This window comes from Pelophylax lessonae (genome assembly GCF_965119305.1).
Source record: "Pelophylax lessonae genome assembly, chromosome: 11".
Classification (NCBI taxonomy): Eukaryota; Metazoa; Chordata; class Amphibia; order Anura; family Ranidae; genus Pelophylax; species Pelophylax lessonae.
In genome coordinates, this window is record NC_138778.1 from 156,993,955 (window position 1) to 157,016,432 (window position 22,478).

General features: G+C 41.0%; 1 protein-coding gene across 1 annotated transcript in view; it reads right to left on the minus strand.

The window, feature by feature from the left end:
• The window catches only part of IKZF3 (IKAROS family zinc finger 3), a 204,963-nt gene that overhangs the window by 51,470 nt on the left and 131,015 nt on the right, over positions 1-22,478 (minus strand). The window contains exon 4 of the mRNA XM_082273043.1: positions 7,263-7,508. Within this exon, the coding sequence (XP_082129169.1) occupies positions 7,263-7,508 (246 nt within the window). The remainder of the gene's footprint in view (positions 1-7,262; positions 7,509-22,478) is intronic.

Sequence of the window (22,478 nt, forward strand, 5' to 3'; positions counted from 1 at the left end):
TTAATCCCATTACACTCTCTGATCACGCCCCGGTAATACAGTTAGATCTACTTTCAGTAGTGGCTAGGGGTATGACCTGGAAACTGAATGACTCACTCATTCAGGATCCCAGGATAGTCGAGAAAGTAGAGAAGGAGAAGGAGAAGGAGAGTTACTTCATTATCAATGATACACCAGAGATTTCACAAACCATCTTGTGGGAATCGCATAAGGCTTATATAAGGGGGATATTAATAGGCATTGGGACATAAAGAAAAAAGGAAAGGAAGGAGAGGAGGAATCAGCTACTTAGGAAGATACATATATTGGAACAAAGGACTAGACCCAAAATCATCCCAGAGAAGAGAGAGTTGATCAAGAAGAGAGGGGAGTTGATGGCATTAATAGCCATCAGATAAAAAGTGCATTTCATATAGTTATGAAAGAAAAATATCAATCGGGAAATAAACCTGGGAAATGATAAGCAAAAGTAGTGAGGAAGAAAGAAGAAGGATCTCATATCCCCAAAATTAAAAAACGAGAGTGGAGAAATTGTGCATACGTCCCCAGATGTTGCTCAGGTGTTCCACTCGTATTAATCAGCTCTACAATGTTAGACAGAAAGAGAAAGGTAGGGATGGGGGTAAGGACGATCTGGCTGTGAGAGAATATTTACAGGAACTTGATCTCCCAAGACTACCTAGAGAGGAACTAGAGAACCCAGAAGCCCCGATCACAAGGGAGGAGGTGGGGTGGGCGATAAAGAACATGCCCTGGGGAAGAGTCCAGGCCCTGATGGATACACGATTCTGTATAATAAAAGGTTCCAAAAAATTTTAGTTCCCAAACTATAGGAGTATTTCAACCCACTGGGGGAAGGAGAGAATTTAAGAGAGGAGTCCTTCCTTGCTTCTATAACTCTTATATTAAAGGAAGGGAAAGATCCCATGGCACTAAGAAGTTATAGAACAAGCTCCCTCTTAAATACAGATATAGAAATCTTTGCAAAAATAATAGCAGAAAGACTAAAACCCTTACTGCCGAAATTCATATATAATGATTAGGTAGGCTTCGTGTGTGGTCGGAAGGGGAGGGACAACTGCCTCAAATCACTCCTTTTGATGAAGTAAAAAAGAAGGGCATATCAGTTGTATTACTGTCTATAGATGCCGAAAAGGCCTTTGACAGAGTCAATTGGGATTTCATGTTTGAGACTCTGAGATGCCTAGGAATTGGAGAAAGGATGATAAGATTGATCTCTGCCTTTTATTACCATCCAACGGGAAGAATAAGAGTGAACGGCAGTTTGTACCACCCCTTCGAGCTACACAACAGGACTAGGCAAGGGTGCCCCCTTTCTCCAATGTTTGTCCTAGCTCTAGAAACCCTGATTGGGAGCAATTCGTAAGAATACGGATATCAGAGGGGTGAGAGTGGAGAGTAAGGAGTACAAGGTGGCCGCATATGCGGACTATGTACCATTCTTTATCTCTAACCCCAGGCTAACACTCCCGGTAGTATTGGAGGTATTTGGAAGATATGGGAAGCTATCAAATTTTATGTAAAATAAGGGCTAACTTTATACCAATGTTAAATGTGAAGGTGAAGGAGCAGGAACTAGGACTCCTCCAAGACGAAGAAAGTGTTAAAATTAGCTTGTTACTCATTGGTTAATTTAAGGACAACAGAGATGTGTTACAAGCTTTTTGCTAGATGGTACCTCACCCTGCAGAGGGCCCAGAGGTTCAGTCCAGAGAGATCCTCAGCTTGTTGGAGGGGAAGCGGAGCTTTTGGGACCTTTGCATATCTGTGGTGGGAGTGCACAAAGATTCAAGTTTTTTGGGAAGGAATTGTTAGGCTAATTCACCAGATTACAGGAGACTGTATACAGTTGGAACCTTGGAGTTGTCAGTTTCTCAACACAGAGAAAAAGGCGAGGATATATAAGAACACTTTAGTGTCTCACCTCCTGAATGCAGCTAAAAGCCTGATACAGGCACTTTGGCGGTCGCTACAAGTTCCAAATATGAGGGATTAGGTTGTAAGGGTGGATTGGGCAAGATCTATGGAGGAAACAATGTATACAGCAGAGATTTATTGTCCTGAAAATACCTGGAAATATGAGGGGATTTGCTGAAGTTTAAAAAAAACAGAGGATAATGTAAAGTTGCTGGGTGTTTCAGTTTGATAATGGAGACAGTTGGGGAGCAGAACCACCGGGGCATGGATGATCAGGGTCAGGAATTATGATGCCTGAGAGAGAAGGAGCTTGGTAGAGTGTGTAGGTAGCAGAGGACACATTAGGAGGGAACTGGATATTTATCTATTTGTTCCTTTTTTTTTTTTTTTTTGGGGGGGGGGGGGGTTTGCAATTATAAAAAGTTATTTGTAATAGTCATATATGCTCAAAAATGATGACCTGATTTATGCCTTTTATATGCTGATGAAAAATTGAATAATGTTAATATATTAAAAAAAAAAAAAAGAGTCCTTGAAGGCCATGCAGATCAGTTGCTCCTTAGATGAGGGTTCCACAGTCTATAATTTTAATCAGTGTCCTCCGCATGTGTGCAGACAGGAGACAAACACAGCAGATGAGACGGGAAACCCATATGGGGCCATCAAAACTGAAGCTTAAAGCAACAACCATTTGTTACAAATGTTCTATGACCAAAGGATCAACCGCAACTGTGACAAGATCTCTTTCAGGGGAATTTCCAAAGTAAAGTCACAGCTAAATTGGGATCAAAAGTATTCCAGCGAGAGCAAAGCTCCAGAGAGGGCTTTCAACTGTTTATAAGTTGGGCCCCTAAAGACAGGAGCATCCTCTACTAGTATGGATGTTGGTTTGTTAAGGCATGATAGCACTGATTCTACAGTTGGGGCAAACCAATTTTTAACAACATCCTCTTCAAAGGGGTGCAAGGCTAATAAGCGCTTGGGGCAGCAAAGAGCTTGTCAGAGTATTTTCAATCTATGTAGAGGGAAACTAGGAATAGCAGGTGCAATGAGAAATTCACTGCAGTCTTAGGACACTCTATAAGACCCAAGACTGGGAACAGCCACTGGTAAGAGCATCAGGCTGATCCTCCACATAATAAGAATCAAAATAGTCTCCTATAATTTAAGAGTAGTGGCAGAAAACTGACTCCTTGGAGGCAAGCTAATCCAATAAAGACTGGAGAGACAACAGCTGATTACTCAAGAGGTCACGAGGCAATGGGTAGATCAGATACAGAATGTGCAAGGGAAAGCTGGAGAGAGTGCTTGTGGTCTCTGCGGTCAGAGTCAGCAAATAACTGGGTGATTTTGTCCAAAATGTATTGGACAAATGTAGTAAAAAACCTCATTTGAGAAGGCAGAGGAGCCAGCTAGACCCACACACTAAGGAATACACTTTGACTACAGGATAGACACTTGGAGCAGAGGCCAACATGATTCCAGGTTGTGGAGATTGGCCCTTATCAGTACACATGCTGCAAGCCAGAATGGAGTAGTTAATATATAGTGTGAGCTTAGGAAACCTGATGTGTCTAGAATCAGTAATGTTGTAACGGCATGGCAGTAAGGCAAGGTAAGGCTCATGGTGTGAAGCACTGCCTCAGGTACTCATGAAACTCAGACAACTGGCAGCAGGTGAGGGTTGGATGACCAAAGATGACAGTAGGCAGGCAGCAGGAATGGGATGGAGATCAAACTTCCTTGTGGTCCTTTACAAAGCAGAAGCAGCAGCAAGAAGATGCTGTGTGGCAGAAAAGCGAGTGAGAACAACATTCCACCCAGCGGTAATGTCAGTGCTCAGGGAAGCTAACCCCTTCCATGGTGGTAACTGGAGAAATCGAAAGGTACTCTGTGAATTATGTACTTAAAAGGTAGCTCTCAGTGCTTGACCTGACTAGCCCACTCACAAAGTAAGTCTTCAGAGACAGGGCAAGGGTTGAGGCATTGCCAACGCCTCTGGACTTGGAAAGAGATCTGTGGCTAACTTTTACCATAGCAGAGTCCCTAAAGCACCCTTCACTGAACCCTGTCCCCTAAGGTCACTTTCAGACTAGCCCCACAACCTCCAGTCCAGTGGGATACAGGCAAAGCACTCTAAAGCTAAGATGGAGATGGTCATGATGGATAGCTGCAATCCGAGAGACCAGCTCTAGCAACAGTGCAGAAAGTTTAAAAAGAGGTTAAAAATAAAATGAGCCTTTTACAAAGCAGAGCTTTAGAAAGATGTCCATTTTTCTAAGACACTTGCATAAAAAAAAATGAGGCATGTTAGTATCCTTGGCTGGCATTTTTTTTTTTTTTTTTTTTGGCCAGTGTCCAATCCTCTTGTAGGTGACAGTATAACTAGAACATAAAAGTCTTCCTGTGTGCCTCAATGGATGAGAAAAAAAAAAAAAAAAAACATATATATGTATTTCAACTTTGTATTTAGCTGTTTGCCTGAAATTCTACTTAAAGGAGAGCCCCAAGAATTACAATATATGTTAAAAGAATAGTGTATGGTAAGTGTGTTGAAGAAAAAGGACAGGCGCCAATGTAGTTAGCCAGAAAGGTTTATTGCACAATATACATAATAACTTACACATAGGTAAGCTCCAGTCCGTATGGCAGCGTCTCCAGCGCACGATCCGGCCGTCCACCGGCCCGGAGGTGACGTCACAGGAAGCTGGTCAAAGAACTTGGTTACACCGGAAGCCGCAAGTGGAACGCAGGCTCCCGGAAATGACGCAACGCGTTTCGGAGCATGCGCACTCGGCTCCTTCCTCAAGCGTAAGTGACTGCCACCTGGTGCCAGGTTTAAATACAGCAGTCTACAATCAATTAACATGGAAATCAATACAAGGGGCGGCGCAATACTCTGCAGGACCAGCTACACCGCCAGCACTTCTGGAGAGTACGCACAATACTTTATGAATAATACAATGGATTTCGTACTGGGGCTTATTCATGTACAACAGCTTTAGACAAACAATATACACTAAAAATATTAAAACTATTGAAAAGTCCTCAACGATAGATATATTGAAACATGACTTACATGCCACAAAACTAGGAGGGAAAATAAAATAATAATATATACACATATATCTCTCTGTACCCAGGTACAGAGGAAAAACGGCTTACCTTATAATAAGGAAAACCGTAGGCTCCGAGGATCATGTACTCCCAAAAGGAATTCATTTTCCATGATCCATAATACATTATAAAAATATATAAGCACCTAAATGTGCCAGATAGCTAAAAGACAAAAGACAAAGTTCTAAGAACTATAAAATTACTATAAAAATACTTTAAAATACATGCACACATGTATGCATGTGTGTACACACGCACACATATATACATGTATGTACCCATATGGTACCTACAAAAGGGAATGACTAGGAAGGGAAAAGGTGATAAGGAATGAGAAGGGAGGGAAGGGAAGAAAGGGGAGGGGGGGAAAAAAAGGGGGAAAAAGAAGAAGGGAAGAACTCTCCTTCCCTCCCTTCTTCTTTTTCCCCCTTTTTTTCCCCCCCTCCCCTTTCTTCCCTTCCCTCCCTTCTCATTCCTTATCACCTTTTCCCTTCCTAGTCATTCCCTTTTGTAGGTACCATATGGGTACATACATGTATATATGTGTGCGTGTGTACACACATGCATACATGTGTGCATGTATTTTAAAGTATTTTTATAGTAATTTTATAGTTCTTAGAACTTTGTCTTTTGTCTTTTAGCTATCCGGCACATTTAGGTGCTTATATATTTTTATAATGTATTATGGATCATGGAAAATGAATTCCTTTTGGGAGTACATGATCCTCGGAGCCTACGGTTTTCCTTATTATAAGGTAAGCCGTTTTTCCTCTGTACCTGGGTACAGAGAGATATATGTGTATATATTATTATTTTATTTTCCCTCCTAGTTTTGTGGCATGTAAGTCATGTTTCAATATATCTATCGTTGAGGACTTTTCAATAGTTTTAATATTTTTAGTGTATATTGTTTGTCTAAAGCTGTTGTACATGAATAAGCCCCAGTACGAAATCCATTGTATTATTCATAAAGTATTGTGCGTACTCTCCAGAAGTGCTGGCGGTGTAGCTGGTCCTGCAGAGTATTGCGCCGCCCCTTGTATTGATTTCCATGTTAATTGATTGTAGACTGCTGTATTTAAACCTGGCACCAGGTGGCAGTCACTTACGCTTGAGGAAGGAGCCGAGTGCGCATGCTCCGAAACGCGTTGCGTCATTTCCGGGAGCCTGCGTTCCACTTGCGGCTTCCGGTGTAACCAAGTTCTTTGACCAGCTTCCTGTGACGTCACCTCCGGGCCGGTGGACGGCCGGATCGTGCGCTGGAGACGCTGCCATACGGACTGGAGCTTACCTATGTGTAAGTTATTATGTATATTGTGCAATAAACCTTTCTGGCTAACTACATTGGCGCCTGTCCTTTTTCTTCACTTCTGCCAGCGGATTCTTCGGAGTTTTCCTGTCAGTGCTGCCTTGTATCCAGCCATTTGGGACAGTCCCGAAATAAGAATCTGGAGCATCCCCCGCGCCCCTCCTACAGTGGTGGACTCCTTTCTTTCTTGCCTGGTAAGAAGCGCCCAACAAACTTTTTTTATGGTAAGTGTGTTGGTAAGTGTAATGTGTTGCTGCTGCCCTTTCATAAATACAACTTTCCAAAAACTGGGAATGAATCGCTCTGGAACCATTAGCTCAATACTACATCTACTTTCAGTCCTTGCAATTTTTCTGAATGGAATTAGTTGCTGCAAATTGTGGCCTCACAGACTAATGCCCCATACACACGTGCAGATTATCTGCAGACTTTTGTCTGCAGACTTACCTTTTCTATGTAGTGCAAGGGCCTGCCGGATTGCATACAAATTGAAAGTGTTTAGGTTTGACCTCATATTATATGGTTTTGGTAAGTCTGCAGACAAAAGTCTGCAGATAATCTGCACGTGTGTATGGGGCATAAGACTAAATACAGTCAGAAAATAGCAAGGAGCAGAATCACTAAGCTGATGGTAAAGTTGACCTCGGGTTTTGTTATTGGGAGAGATGTATCTTGCAAAGGACAACAGCATTGAGGTAAGTGTAATAAATACATTAGAGTTAACTCCCATTTCCTTTTCAGATATAATATTAGGAGCTCCTCTTTAAAATACATAATTTTTAAAGTCTTAGAATTTTTTTTAAAGCATCTGTAACTAGGCAGTTTGAAGAGACACACATTTATTTGGGGGTAGAGAACAAATGAAATCTATGCCAGGTGATCATGGAAGGATCCCTACCTGTGTGGCTTCTTTTGTGCACCAGTAAAACATTGAGGCTGTTGCAGGCCAGACCACAGATGTCACAATACAGTTTTCCTAGACTAGGTCTGTTGAGGTCATAAGAGGAGCTGTGTCTTTCCAGCTGAATACTTTTATAGGGTGCACATTCTGAGTCATATCCATAGGTTAGGTCAATGCCTTCAGGGTGTTCTAGGGGTGCTTCAGATGATTCCATGGATTCATTTTTCACCTTTACCAGGTCCACTGACAATAGAAAGCAGAAAAAGAATCAATAAACAATTTATATTTTTTGTCAAATGTACAAATGTGATACATATTTTTCCAAAGAAATTAAAGACATAGAAAGAAATGGACAGAAAGACAGAGAGGGATATATTGAAGTACAAGAGAGTGAATAATTTGTTTTTGGTGCTAAGATCTCAGCACGGGTCTGTGGGGTTTTTCACATTAAAAAGCACACAATTTTAGTGAGTGGGGTAGAGCACAGGGTCAAACAACACTGTCCAGACAGAGGGTCAAGGGTCCTGTATTCTCATAGGACATTCATGGGAGAATTAAAACTCCTCCTACGAGCTTTATCCAGACACTCATAGAAGTAACAAGACTGCTATATACTGCTGATTAAAAAGGTATTAAGCAGTTTATATTTACTAATATAATTACATTTCCATGTTCTGTGTGCTGTGGGAGACCAGATATAGTGAATGCAGGGTCCTGGGTTTAGTAACATTTTAAGATTTGTGTTAGGCTAATAGTTGGGGTGGGCATCAGAGGTAACTGTAAGACGTCATGGTCAGCTGAAAACACCTAACACCTTAATTGACACTTGTTTTTGCACTGAAACACCCATACCAAGATGAACTGCGTTGGGCTACTAGCACCAAAACCAGCCTACTGGAGAAAAGAGAGTTTAAGGAATGCTCTGGTGTACACAAAGATTAAGGCTGGCCATAGATGGATAGTTTTTTCGATCAGCTAGTAGAAAAAATTGATTCTCCTATCCACCTAAGAAAGGAGGATGGAGGAATCATCCCCCCTGTGTCATTCAATTCTGACAGTGGGACTCCTCCTCTGTCAGAATACAGTGATCAATGGCTGCAGCTTATTTTCAAGATTTCAACATTCCTGTTCGACAGAAGTCAATGGCCATTGGTGTTCCCACATCTCCTGTTTCCCAAATGAATAAGGTCCAACAGGAAGAGCGAGATCCCTCATAATGACCATGGTAGGTATGCACCGATGAAAAAAAAGACATCCACGAGGTGCTGGGATATTGATATGAGTTTATACAAAGTAGTGAGCGGGAAAAACACCTTTAACCACTTTACCACTAGAGGATTTTGCTGTCTTACGTCTGGGCCACTTTTGGCGATTCGGCGCTGTGCGACTTTAACTGACAATTGCGCGGTCGTGCAACGCCATACCCAAACGAAATTTACGTCCTTTTTTTCCCACAAACAGAGCTTTCTTTTGGTGGTATTTGATCACCTGTGCGATTTCAATTTTTCGCGCTATAAACAAAAAAAGAGCGTAAATTTTGAAAAAACAACAATATTTTTCACATTTTTTTATATGAAATTCCCCCCCAAAAAATGTAAAAATCTAATTTTTTTTACATTTTTGGCCAATTTGTTTTCTGCTACCTATGTTTGGTAAAAAAAAATTCACAATAAGCGTATTTTGATTGGTTTGCGCAAAAGTTATTGCGTTTACTAACAAAGGGAAAGATTTCTGTCATTTTTGGTGTTTTTTTTTTAACGCGTAATGGCGGCGATCTGCCATTTTTTTTGCGGGACTGCGACATTGCGGCGGACAGATCGGACCCTTGACTGACATTTTTGACACTTTTGGGGGTACCAGTGACATTACTGCAGTAATCAGTGCTATATATATGCACTGTTACTGTAAAAATGACACTGGCAGGGAAGGGGTTAATTTTATTGGAGAGGGAGGGGTTAATGTATGCCTGGTGCTTACTGACGTGTGGGGGGGAGGTGACTGTGTGACACAAGGACAGATCCAGGGTTGAGCTATGCTGAACACTGCAATCTGACCCTGCCTGTCACTTGGGAGATCCGCCGCTTGTGTTTACACAAGCAGGCGGATCTCCACACTAGATCCCCGACGATCGGGGAAGAGCAGAGGCGATCGCCGCTGCTCCTCCCCTGGCCCAACTCCCGCTGTGACTGAAAACAGCGGGAGCGAGCCTCCGGCGGCGCGCGCGCGCCGCCCACAAGGGGAGTGTCTGACGACGTAGTACTACGTCGTCAGACGATAGCGAGCCACTTTGCCGCAGTAGTACTACGGTACTCAGCGGTAAAGTGGTTAAATAGCCTATTGACTCAGGTAAGGCTGCTCACAACAGACATGGCTACCCTCCAGCGGGTACCACAGCAGGTTACCAGAAAAAAAGCATGCATACATGGAGGGAGCGCCAGACCAAAAGAGAAAAATACAATATTATTTATTGGTAATGGGCTAAAAGGCAGCCGACGCGTTACTGGGGTCGAAGGAACTCCCTGTTCTTTAGGGATACAACAAAACATAATATAATGTAAATATAATTATGACTGATAAAATCACGAGCCTAACAATGATAAAACATCATGGATAACACACATATACATATGTGTACACATACAAATATCCAAAAATACTCACATCTACACATACAGTGCCTTGGAAAAAGGATTCATACCCCTTGATATTTTCCACATTTTGTCATGTTACAACCAAAAATGTAAATGTATATTTATTAGGATTTTATGTGAGAGACCAACAACAAAGTGGCACAGAATTGTGAAGTGGAAGGAAAATGATAAATGTTTTTTTAGGTTTTTACAAATAAATATCTAAAAAGTGTGGCATGCATTTGTATTCAACCCCCTTTACTCTGATACCCCTAACTAAAATCTAGTGGAACCAATTGCCTTCAGAAGTCAACTGTGAGTAATTTAATATCAGTAAAAATACAGCTGTTCTGTGAAGCCCTCAGAGGTTTGTTAGAGAACCTTAGTGAACAAACAGCATCATGAAGACCAAGGAACACACCAGACAGGTCAGGGATAAAGTTGGAGAAGTTTAAAGGAGTGTTAGGTTATAAAAAAATATCCCAGGCTTTGAACATTTGACAGAGCACTGTTCAATTCATAATCCGAAAATGGATGGATGAGTATAGCACAAAGGCAAACCTACGAAGACATGGCCGTCCACCTAAACTGACAGGCTGAGCAAGGAGAGCATTAATCAGAGAAGCAGCCAAGAGGCCAATTGTAACTCTGGAGGAGCTGCAGAGATTCAAAGCTCAGGTGAGAGAATCTGTCCACAGGACAACTATTAGTCGTGCACTCCACATATCTGGCCTTTATGGAAGAGTGACAAGAAGAAAGTAAGCCAACTGAAGTCCCGTTTGAAGTTTGCGAGAAGCCATGTGGGGGACACAGCAAACATGTGCAAGAAGGTGCTCTGGTCAGATGAGACCAAAAACAAATATTTTGGCCTAAAAGAAACGCTAGGGGTGGCAGATTACTAACACTGCACATCACCCTGAACACACCATGAAACATGTGGGTGGCAGCATCATGTTGTGGGGATGCTTTTATTCAGGGACAGGGAAGCTGGTCAGAGTTGAAGAGAAGATGGATGGAGCCAAATACAGGGCAATCTTAGAAGAAAACCTGTTCAAGTCTGCAAAAGACTTGAGACTGGGGCGGAGGTTCACCTTCCAGCAGGACAACGACCCTAAACATACAGCCAGAGCTACAATGGAATGGTTTAGCTCAAAGCATATTCATGTATCAAAATGGCCCAGTCAAAGTCAAGACTTAAATCCAATTGAGAATCTGTGGCAAGACTTAAAAATGAAGTAAGAAGGAGTCCGAGCGCTTATGGATTGCCTCTAAACCAATCGTGAGAATAAATTAAATTAAATTCAATTATTTGAATAAATTGACAAAAGGCTGCTGCAGACTGATAAGGTGTGGTGCCTTTAGAATTAAAACGATAAGTGAGTCAGCCTTGTAAAATTAAATTTGCTGTGTGATAAATTAATACCTGTGATAAAGTGCAATAGTGCAAACCTAATTATCTACAATAGGTTTTATATGTGAACAAGATAAATAAATAAATTCTTTATTTTAAATCAATATGTTAGTTATACAAAATTCATATATAAAATCAATAAATATACCAAACAATGTGCAATACAACATGTGCAATACAATTGTGCAATAAAAAAGTTCTTCAGTCCTTCCTGATGTAGAGCTATTGAGAATGCCCAATAGGAGGGCGAAACGCAGAGTCTAGCGTGGCAAGGAGCGTGTGACGTCACCCCCATTACTTCGGGGGAACGCACGCTGCGAGAGCAGCGTCCATCAGACCAGACCAGATCATATTATTTTACCTGCCTAATTGTAAGTGTGTTTCTTTTAATCCTAATAAACTTCTATGATGTACTTCACCATGGCGGGCTTCTCTTGTTCCTTTCTATAAGATAACATTTAACGAGTGATGCTGCCATCAACCCTTTAAAGATACAGGATAAGAGTGTGAACATCCGGTTATTACTCCATCCAGATATAAGGCATTATATCTAAACCTTTCTGGTGAGTGGGGTCACCTAAGGGGAGCACCAGCACTTTGTGTATGAATATTGCACTGAAGCACTTTTCACCACATCAGGAAGGACTGAAGAACTTTTTCATTGCACATTTTATTGCACAATTGTATTGCACGTTGTATTGCACATTGTTGGGTATATTTATTGATTTATATATGAATTTAGTATAACTAACATATTGATTTAAAAGAAAGAATTTATTTATTTATCTTGTTCACATATAAAACCTATTGTAGATAATTAGGACCAATTGTGTGATCCCCTAGGCGAACTCAAAATTATATATAAAAAAATCTTTTTCTATTGTTCATAAATTTTATTGGTATATGCAAAAAGAGAACATACAAAAATAATACAATAGATAACAGTAAAATTTGGCAAAACGAATGGATAAAATATGCAAATGCACTCAACCATCTACTCCAGATTTTATCCAACGTTTCGAGGTAATAAACCTCTTCCTCAGGGATTGTGCTGGAGGTTGTTAATTCTGTAGATATTGAGAGAAGCATATATGTCACATAAGACAGCAAAAAAATACAACTTTTTAGACATGTTCTAATCATGCGAATGAAGCCATAAAACAGTTGTAAATAAAAATAGACTTACATGATTGGTTAGCATATGAACATATACGGTCGTTTTGCCGCTAGGTAAAAACAAGGAATTTGTAGAACACCCACAGAGAGAGGTAGTTTTTGCAAATGAGGTCTATATGGATATAGATCAATATAATGCAGGAGAAGATGGAGCAGGAAAGTTGTGCGTCCCAGAAAACTGTTTTATGGCTTCATTCGCATGATTAGAACATGTCTAAAAAGTTTTATTTTTTTGCTGTCTTATGTGACATATATGCTTCTCTCAATATCTACAGAATTAACAACCTCCAGCACAATCCCTGAGGAAGAGGTTTATTACCTCGAAACGTTGGATAAAATCTGGAGTAGATGGTTGAGTGCATTTGCATATTTTATCCATTAGTTTTGCCAAATTTTACTGTTATCTATTGTATTATTTTTGTATGTTCTCTTTTTGCATATACCAATAAAATTTATGAACAATAGAAAAAGATTTTTTTATATATAATTTTGAGTTCGCCTATAAAGTCCCACCCCTAGGGGATCACACAATTGGTTCAAATTTACCTGGGATGTGGCACTCATACTGAGGAACACACCTCTATATTGTAGATAATTAGGTTTGCAATATTGCACTTTATCACAGGTATTCATTTATCACACAGCAAATTTAATTTTACAAGGCAGCGCTGACTCACTTATCTTTTTAAGACTTAAAAATTGCTGTCCACAGACGCTCTCCATCCAATCTGACAGTGTTTTAGCTATTAAGAAAAATGGGCAAAAAGGTCACTCTCTAGATGTGCAAAGCTGGTAGAGACCTACCCAAAGACTTGCAGCTGTAATTGCAGTGAAAGGTGGTTCTACAGTATTGACTCAGGAGGGCTGAATACAAATGCAAGCCACACTTTTCAGATATTAATTTGTAAAAAATTTGGAACATTTTCTTTCTACTACACAATTATGTGCCACTTTGTGTTGGTCTATCACATAAAATCCCAATAAAATACATTTACGTTTTTGGTTGTAATATGACAAAATATGGAAAATTTCAAGGAGTACGAAAACTTTTTCAAGGCACAGTACATCTATACATGCAAAAAAATGAAGATATCGCTTTATCTTCATTTCTTTGCATGTATACATGTATGTGTAGATGTGGGTAATTTTTGGTTGAACGTATGTGTACACGTATGTATGTTATCCATTATATTTTATGATTGTTAGGCTCATGGTTTTATCAGTCACCATATTATTTACATTATATTATGTTTTGTTGTAGCACTGATAAAGGGGAAGTTCCTTTGACCCCCAAAACGCGTTGGTTGTCTTTAAGCACATTACCAATAAAATAAATTTCTCTTTTATCGTTTAGGCTGGCGCTCCTTCCATGTATGCACTCTTTTCTGGATGGTATGCAGACCTGTTCGGTAAAACCACAAGGGTCCCAACACTGAATCCAAGAGAAAAATAACTTCTTGGCGATTTAATGCTGTACCATTTATGACAAATGTAAACATTAGTTTTAAATAGATTTCCCTTTTAATTATATCATTATCTAGGAAGGTCTATCCAAAAGTATACTGTTTAACCTAAATGTATATAGTATTCTCTAAAGCTTGTTATAACCAACTTAGTGTTGTCATTTCTGTATTGATGTGATGCACATCATAAGCAAAGTAAGTTCCAGCTTTCTATATTATAGAGGAAGCAAAATAATCTAAAAATTATAAATAAACTTGTATATACCATTTTGTCTTTACATGAATCTTATCTTAGAGGAAACTCGGCAGTAGCAAGAAAAATTTGCATGCTAGAGCGGGCAGACTGTAAGTTATATCAGCTTCATGGAGTTAGTCCACAGCTGATTTTTTATTCTTATTGGAAAGACACAACGCTTGCATACAAGGGACATAAAGCAGAATGAATTCTACTGTGTGGGGGCGAGCTTTCACCAAGTACGTGCAGCGTATTTGCACAATATGGCACACCTACCATCCTCCTGGAGTAACAGATCCGGCATTCAGTGGTTGCTCTGCCTGATGCTGATGCTATCTCCATTGCTGATGCTCATCTTTGGCCAATGGACAGCCACTGGTGATGTAACTTCAGTGCATGTGCACAGAAGTTACATCATCTCCAGCACTTAGGTCTATTCTTGGTTGACGATGAGCCAGAATATACTCTGCACAGTACGTGAAAAGAGAAAAATTGCTTTAAGCATGAGTCAGTTCTTTCTTTTTTTTTTTTTTGCAAAAGAAAGTTTGACCCTTTGCCAAAAAATATAACTCCCAGCAATTTTTCACATTGTGACTTTAGTTATTTAAACTAGAGAGTGCATTTATAATCCGGCCACTCTTCTACACATGTTCTATAAATGTCACATCCTTTCAAGGGGAACCTGTGCTTAAAGTAGTATTAAATTGTTACTAAACCCACAACAATAAAAATCAGTGTGTAAATGCAGTGTGAAGCATGTTTGGTATACTCACTGTGGCACCCAAGGGGTTAATCTGCTGCATTGTGTAAAAAAGGCTTTTTGATCCTCTCTTCTCTGATCCTCCTCTTCTTCCACAGTCCCCAATACATCTGCTGATAGTACAGAGCCTTGGGGGCATTCTGCACATGGTTAGTTTGGTGTGTATTGCTAGAATTTTTTTTTTTTTTTGGGAGGGTACCTGTGATCAGCACAGGGCCAATCACCACTATCCAGACAGAGGATCAGGGGGTCATGCAGCCTCATAGGACAGTCAGAGCAGAATTAAAATCCCTCCTACAAGCTTTAACTAGTGCTTAGCCGGACACTGATAGAAGTCACAAGACTGCTATATACTGCTGATGAGAAAAGGTGTTCAGCAGTTTATATTTACTAAAATAATTGCATTTGCATGTTCTGTGTACAGTGGGAGAACAGATATAGTAAACTCCTGGTAACACTTTAAAGTCTCAACATTTTTAGCTTAACAAATTGAGCACAAGTAACTAAACATTTTTCATTATACTATTTATTAAAATTCTTGTCCCTGCCTTTGCAGTTTCAAACGTTCAAAGTTGCTGGCTCCTGCTCTCCAGTTGCTGCTTCCCTGAACTTCTGTTCTACACAGGAAACAGTTAACAGTGGACAGCCCGTCTGTTTTTTTCTGTTCTTCAATCAGGGAGGGGGGGGGGGGTGAAGAAGAACCAAGGGAGTGCCTTGTAATCTTAGCCTACAGGGCTATTATTCTATTGATGCACATAGTGTAGGGTGACGCAATTCCAATCTCAGCATGGGTGGCTCCATAGGATGCTGCAGGGAAAAGGAACCACCCTTACACAGGAAACCTGGGACAGCGGTCATGGCACCAGCTTCATTAGGGACACAGGTAAGGATTAAAAGGTAGAGAAGCTGTATACTCAGTAAATGATTAAATCCACTGCTTCAAGTGCTTAAAAACGGAGGGTTTAATATCACTTTAGGAAAATACAAAGCTTACCAGTTCTGACCATCTGAAAAACCCAGTTGTATGGCTGTGATGTTGATACAAAGGCCTCAATGCTTTCCGAATCACTAACCCAGTTACAGTAGCAGATTATAAGATCTGGCTTCACCAATTACTTACATATCCGCTGTTAGGCCGACCATACAAGGAGCAAATTTCCTTCCTGCAACCTTTGCTTGATTCCCCTATCAACACAGTGTTGATGCGGAAATCCCTCCTGCAGGGCCATTGTCTTCTACTGGCAGGGGAAGGCACATCCACTGGGAGAAGACAGTGATTATCGTTAGCAGCTTTAGCAGCCTCTAGAGATAATCGCAAGAGAATCCGGTAGGTTGGTTGTACCCAATCTGATTGATCAATCAACTTAGTACATTTAGCCTGCCCATAAATGGTTCAAATCTCAGCTGGTTCCTGCTGAAACGGCATAGATTCGAAACGTGTATGGACAGCCTTAGTGCTTTAGAAAACATTTAAGCAACTGCATTAGTATGGAAGCCCGGCATCTAACACTATGGGACAATAACAGAAGCTTCAGTATTTCTCTCAGTTTTGAGTACTGAAATGGACATAAACTAGCAACATCACAATATAAAGTCTCGTAAAATAAATCAGCTTGATGTAAATGTTATTGATGTTTGTTCATGTTTCTATGTATAGTTTTTTATACAGTATTTAACTATACAGTATATGTACATAGTGGCATCTATATTTACTCCTTACATACACAGGCCCATCTTCCTACTTTTCAGCTGTACACAACGGTTGTTCTCCATTTATCCTTCTAACATTGCAAGTCTATAGGGTTAAATTACGAGGGGCAAACCGGGAATTCTGAGTTTATATAAAAAAAGAAAAAAAAAAAAAGAACAAATTTCAAGGAGTGGAAACTGCATTTATTTTTCAACATACTCCCCTGCTACATTTAACTAATGCCTGAAAAGCTTCGGCATAGAAAGATTTGTCAGTAAACCTGAACCATCCTAGGACAACCTGCTTCACTTCGTCATCAGAAAGATTCATCAAGATTTGTCTCTTGTGCAATTTCATGACAGGTCATGGGTCAATTATCCAGGATCAGGCGTTCCACATGCTGAATGCTCACAGGAATGACTGCTGTGGGTTGGAAACCACCACGGCTGGGATCGTCACTGACGGAAGTACATCCATCTTTGAAACATTTACTGCATTCAGATGTCCTACTGCAGCTGAGGGTCTCATCATCGTACTGTGCTTGAAGTCTTTTGTAGCTATCCAGGGGTTTTACGCCTTCGTTCACAAGAAACTTCATCACCACACACTGTCCAATGCACACACTAACACTGTTGTCTGCCATCTTGATTAAAGGTCTCTGGACTTCCCCGCAACATGTGCGCCACCTATCAGTAATAGGACACACTTGCCACACTGGCCCCTCGTATCAAAGGAGTAGATCATTTTTATTTTGCAAATTGATTATTCACCTAGATTAATCAAAATATGAAGCTGTGCTCACATTAATCATCCAGACATGCGCCAAAAAAAAATCCTTATTTCCTAGTTTACCTTTCACGTGACTGGTTTGTTTACCGTGAACACATTTTCATTACATTTACTAAGCTATGGGAACCTACATTTTGCAAAATCAACAGTCTCTACTCCTTTAGTAGGTTCATTCAATGAGCTGGCTGACTCGTTATAAACTCCCTGGTGTGTGACATATTTGGTGTGTATTTTACATGTTTGGCAAAGCAATAGATTTACTTAATTGGTGGCCCCACCAGCTGCACATATGGCTTAAAGTGTATATAAACCCAAAACCAAACATGTAATATATAGCAGATTACTAGTCATTGGGGTGGCTTCATTAGTTTTCCTTTTTCAACCTTCTTTTATTTAATTTGCAGGTAATAGTGCAAGCAACACACTTCCTGTCCCTTGGTGGCTACATCTCTCATCCTCTATAAGGCTCCATTCACACTTGTACGACTCCTAAGTTGCGTTGACTTATAAGTGAAACTTTGATGCAAATTTGGAAGGGTGTAACTTGGATACAACTTTGGCTTTGACAAGTGATAATTGACAACTGTTGCACAACTGTTGTATTGTATAACATTCAGGTATGACTTTCAGGAAACATTTGGGGGTAACATTGAAGTCTATGGCCCTCAGGTTGCATGAAAGTTAGACCAAAGAAGTGCATGTACTAAATAAAGGCCTGGTTCACACTGGTGCGACATACGCTTCGACTTTGAGAGCATATGTCGTATGACGTGTATAAATCAATCATATAAATCAATAATTCCCTTTGAGAGCCGTCTTAACTGGTCCGACTTGTGTCGGTCTGACTTTGGAAAAGGTTCCTGCACTACTTTGGACTGACTTTGGCCCGATTTGAGCCCACTGACTTTCATTGAAGTCATATCTAAGTTGGATCAGCATCTTAGCTGATCCAACTTGAGACATGCGACTTGTGCTCAGAGGCAATGTTAGCACTACAAAATGTACTGAAAAAAAAACAAAAAAAACAAATCCATACCAGACCCAAGTTGCACTCATCTCAAGTCGGATCCTGTTCATTAAAGTCTGACTGATGTCTGACCAATATTGCAGGGAAAAGTCAGAAGTTGTGGGACTTTCATGTCGGAGCAGTGCGAACCCAGCCTAAAGTTGCTGCAACTTTAAGTCGCACATATATGTATGGTTATCATTGGAAAACATGAGGCACAACTTTTCACAACAAAGTTGCATGACAAGTCGCACAAGTGTGAATGGAGCCTAAGGAGCCATGGTTGTCACCCAAGGCCACTATGGACTACAAACATGTCCATATCTTTTCATCTCTAATTTATGGGGGCAATTGGAAATCTATATAATCTTTGATGCAGCTCACATTTCTGGAAACATCAATAGATATTTTCTGTATTTGCTGAAAATGTTCTTAGACTGAAAAAAAAAAAGAAAACTAAAGCAATCACCAAATTTAAGGACCATCAGCTGTAAAATATTGCATTTTTGTTTTTGGGTTTAGTTATCCTTTAAAAAAAAAGAGCTACTAAGAGCGCTACTTTATTACTTACTGCAAAGGCTCTTTATTACAATAGATATGATATTTCTGTTGCCTCTGTTCTATTGTCATTTTCCTGAATGATGTGTAAAAATATCGATGCCATTCCAAAAATACACACTGGTTAGGTGTTCACACTAAGCACCCAATGCAAGGGTTTATTGTCGGTAAAGGCACAGTATATATAAAAACCAGAACATGACTATGTAAATCCAACCAAGTCTCCTCAACTAGAAAAAAAACCCACAAAACTATAGCGCCTTAACCGGCAACCGCTCCCTGGACATAACAGAAATATACTTGCAGCCTGCTGAGAACTCATAGCTGCCACACCAAGGCAAATACCACATCCTGAGCCTGGGCTGCAGTCTGTGAGTCAAACTGTGCATAGACAGCCGCTGTAATAGCACTTCCACACAGACCTAGAGCAGCATACGGCCTGGCTCACTGTGGAACAAATAGTCTCTAGTCTGGTTTAGAAAATCTATCATTAAAGATCTTATTATTAAGAGAGGTATGGACTGGTGAGAGAGAGATATAATTTTGCCCCTGTATAAATCATTAGTAGGACCTCTGGAATATGCAGCTCAGTTTTAGGCACCAGTTCTCAAAAAGGATATCGAGGAACTGGAGAAAGTGCAGAGAAGGGCAACCAAACTCATAAGAGGCATGGAGGAACTCAGCTATGAGGAAAGATTAGAGGAACTGAATTTATTCTTTCTTGCGAAGAGGAGATTAAGAGGGGATATGATCAACATGTACAAATACATAAGAGGTCCACATGGTGAACTTGGTTACTTTAGGGTCATCACGGAGGACAAGGGGGCACTCTATACATCTTGAGGAAAAGAGATTATGGAAAAGTTTCTTCACAGAAAGAGCTTTGAAAATGTGGAATAGACTCCCTCCAGAGGTGGTTCTGGCCAGCTCAGTAGATTGCTTTAACCTCCCTGGCGGTCTGATTATGTCCAGATTTCTGTGCTTAAAGCGGTACATTGTTTTGCATGGGAATCTGTTGTTTTACATTCTAAAACTCACCTTCCCTGCGATCCCCCGCCGTTCTTCCGCTGTCCTCCTGCTGTGTGCTCGGCTGAAGCACCCGCACCTGTCTTCCGGTTACCTTCCCTGCGAGCATTGCGACGCAGGGGGATGGAACCGGCAGCAATTTCAAAAATGTAAATACACAAAATGACATGATACAAAGTTGTGATCCTAACGGATTACACTGTATTATGCCATTTCACCACAGGATTTCACCTGGTGACTTTCCAGTGCCCTGCCTGTGCTTTTCCAGTTCTTTGTGCCTGGAAAGTTGAGAACGACCATGGCGTCCAAAAAGCGTTCTCGCTTTTAGATGAACTGGAAAACAGCGACAGCAAAACGGAGTTATTTGAATAACTGAGCAATAGCGATTCGTGGGAAAATTTGTCATCAGGTACAGAAAGTGACGACAGCGACGTTTCTGATGTCTCTTTCTGGCACATTGCTCCATTGGAAATTCTGAAGAATCATTTGATATACTTCCCAAACTCCACAAGCTATGTGCCAGAAAGAGACATCAGAATCGTCGCTGTTGTCACTTTCCGTACCTGATGACGAATTTTCCCATGAATTGCTATCGCTCAGTTCTTCAAGTAACTCAGTTTCCCTGTCGCTGTTTTCCACTTCGTCTAAAAGCACTTTTGCGCAAAAAAAAAACGCTTTTTGGACGCCATGGTCGTTCAAAATTTTCCAGGCACAAAGCACTGGAAAAGCACAGGCAGGGCACTGGAAAAGTATCCAGGTGCAATCCTGTGCTGAAATGGCATGATCCAGTGTGATTCGTTAGGATCACAGCTTTGTATCATGACATTTAGTGTATTTACACTTTTGAATTTGCCGCCGGTTCCTCCTCCCTGCATCGCAACGCTCGCAGGGGGGGAACCAGAAGGCAAGTGCCAGCAATCGGCTGTGCACAGAGTGGGGAGAGACAGTGAGGACGGGGGGAGGACGCCGGGGACGATGGCGGGGGGAGCACAGGGAAGGTGAGTAACATTGCGGGGCAATCCTGAGTGTGGCTCGGGGTTAATGCTTTTGGTACTGAAAATTAACCCCCGAGCCCCATTCGGGAATACCGCCGGGGAGGTTAAAAAAGGCCTGGATTAGTTCCCATGTGTACATAATATAACTGGGTACTAACATTTATAGGTAAAGTTGATCCAGGGAATATCAGATTGCCTTTCAGGGGATCAGGAAGGCATTTTTTCCCCTGCTGTAGCAAACTGGATCATGCTTTGCTCGGGTTTTTCGCCTTCCTTTGGATCAACTGTGGGTATAGGATTGTGTACAGTATATGGGATTGTATAGTTGTGTTGTGTTTACGTTTTTTTTTGGTTGAGCTAGATGGACTTGTGTCTTTTTTCAAGCCGACTAACTATGTAACTATATGTAACTATTTAAGTAAAGAAACTCAACAGGAACTAATAAAGTGGCTGGTGATCACTCACCTGCACAGCCTTTGCTTCCATGGGGAATTGGAGCCTGACCCCCCCCACACCCAGCCCAGCAGTGCACAAGCCTAATCAGGGCATATAAAGTTCCAGAACCCATCAGGGTGGAGGAGGTCTTTGCTTAACATTTACTAAAGCAGAAATCAGTTCCAATCTATAATATGACTGATAGCCTTTACAATTTCAATAAACTAAATACATTACTGTCCTAGTGAAGTAAAAGAACCAGCAATACCTGTTTACTGCTTTAAATTTTTTTAAGGCTCCATTCACACTTGTGCGACTTGTCATACAACTTTGGACATCAAAGTTGCATGACAAGCTGTTCCCGTGTTTTCCAATGATAACCATTCATATATGCGTAACTTAAAGTTGCAGCAACTTCATAGTAGTTCATGCACTACTTTGATCCAACTTTCAAAGGGCCATAGACTTCAATGTTAACCCTCAGAAGTTTCATGAAAGTCGTACCTGAATGTTATACAATGCAACTTGTGTGCAACAGTTGTTCATTATTACTGGTCAAAGCCAAAGTAGTATCCAAGTTGGACCCATCCAAAGTTGTGTCAAAGTTGAGCTCCAAAGTCGGTGCAACTTTAGAGATGTTCAAGTGTGAATGGAGCCTAACGCATTTTGTAAAGAGTCCTTTTTCTTTGCTTTATGGGCAGGATGCATTATAAAGCAAACACCACAACAGGGTGCCAGCAAGCCACCCATAATGTCAGGCATCAGCCACCGACCCATAACAGGGTGCCAGCAAGCCACCCACACTGCCAGGCGTCAGCCACCGACCCAAAACAGGGTGCCAGCCACCCACACTGCCAGGCGTCAGCCACCGACCAACAACATGGTGCCAGCAAGCCACCCACATTGCCAGGCGCAAGCCACCGACCCACCACAGGATGCTAGCAAGCCACCCACAGCAGGCCAGGGTGCCAGCAGCCAGCCATTTTTTTATCCTTATTGTCTCTTTCAAATTGCAGTGGAGATGGATGAAGACAGAAAA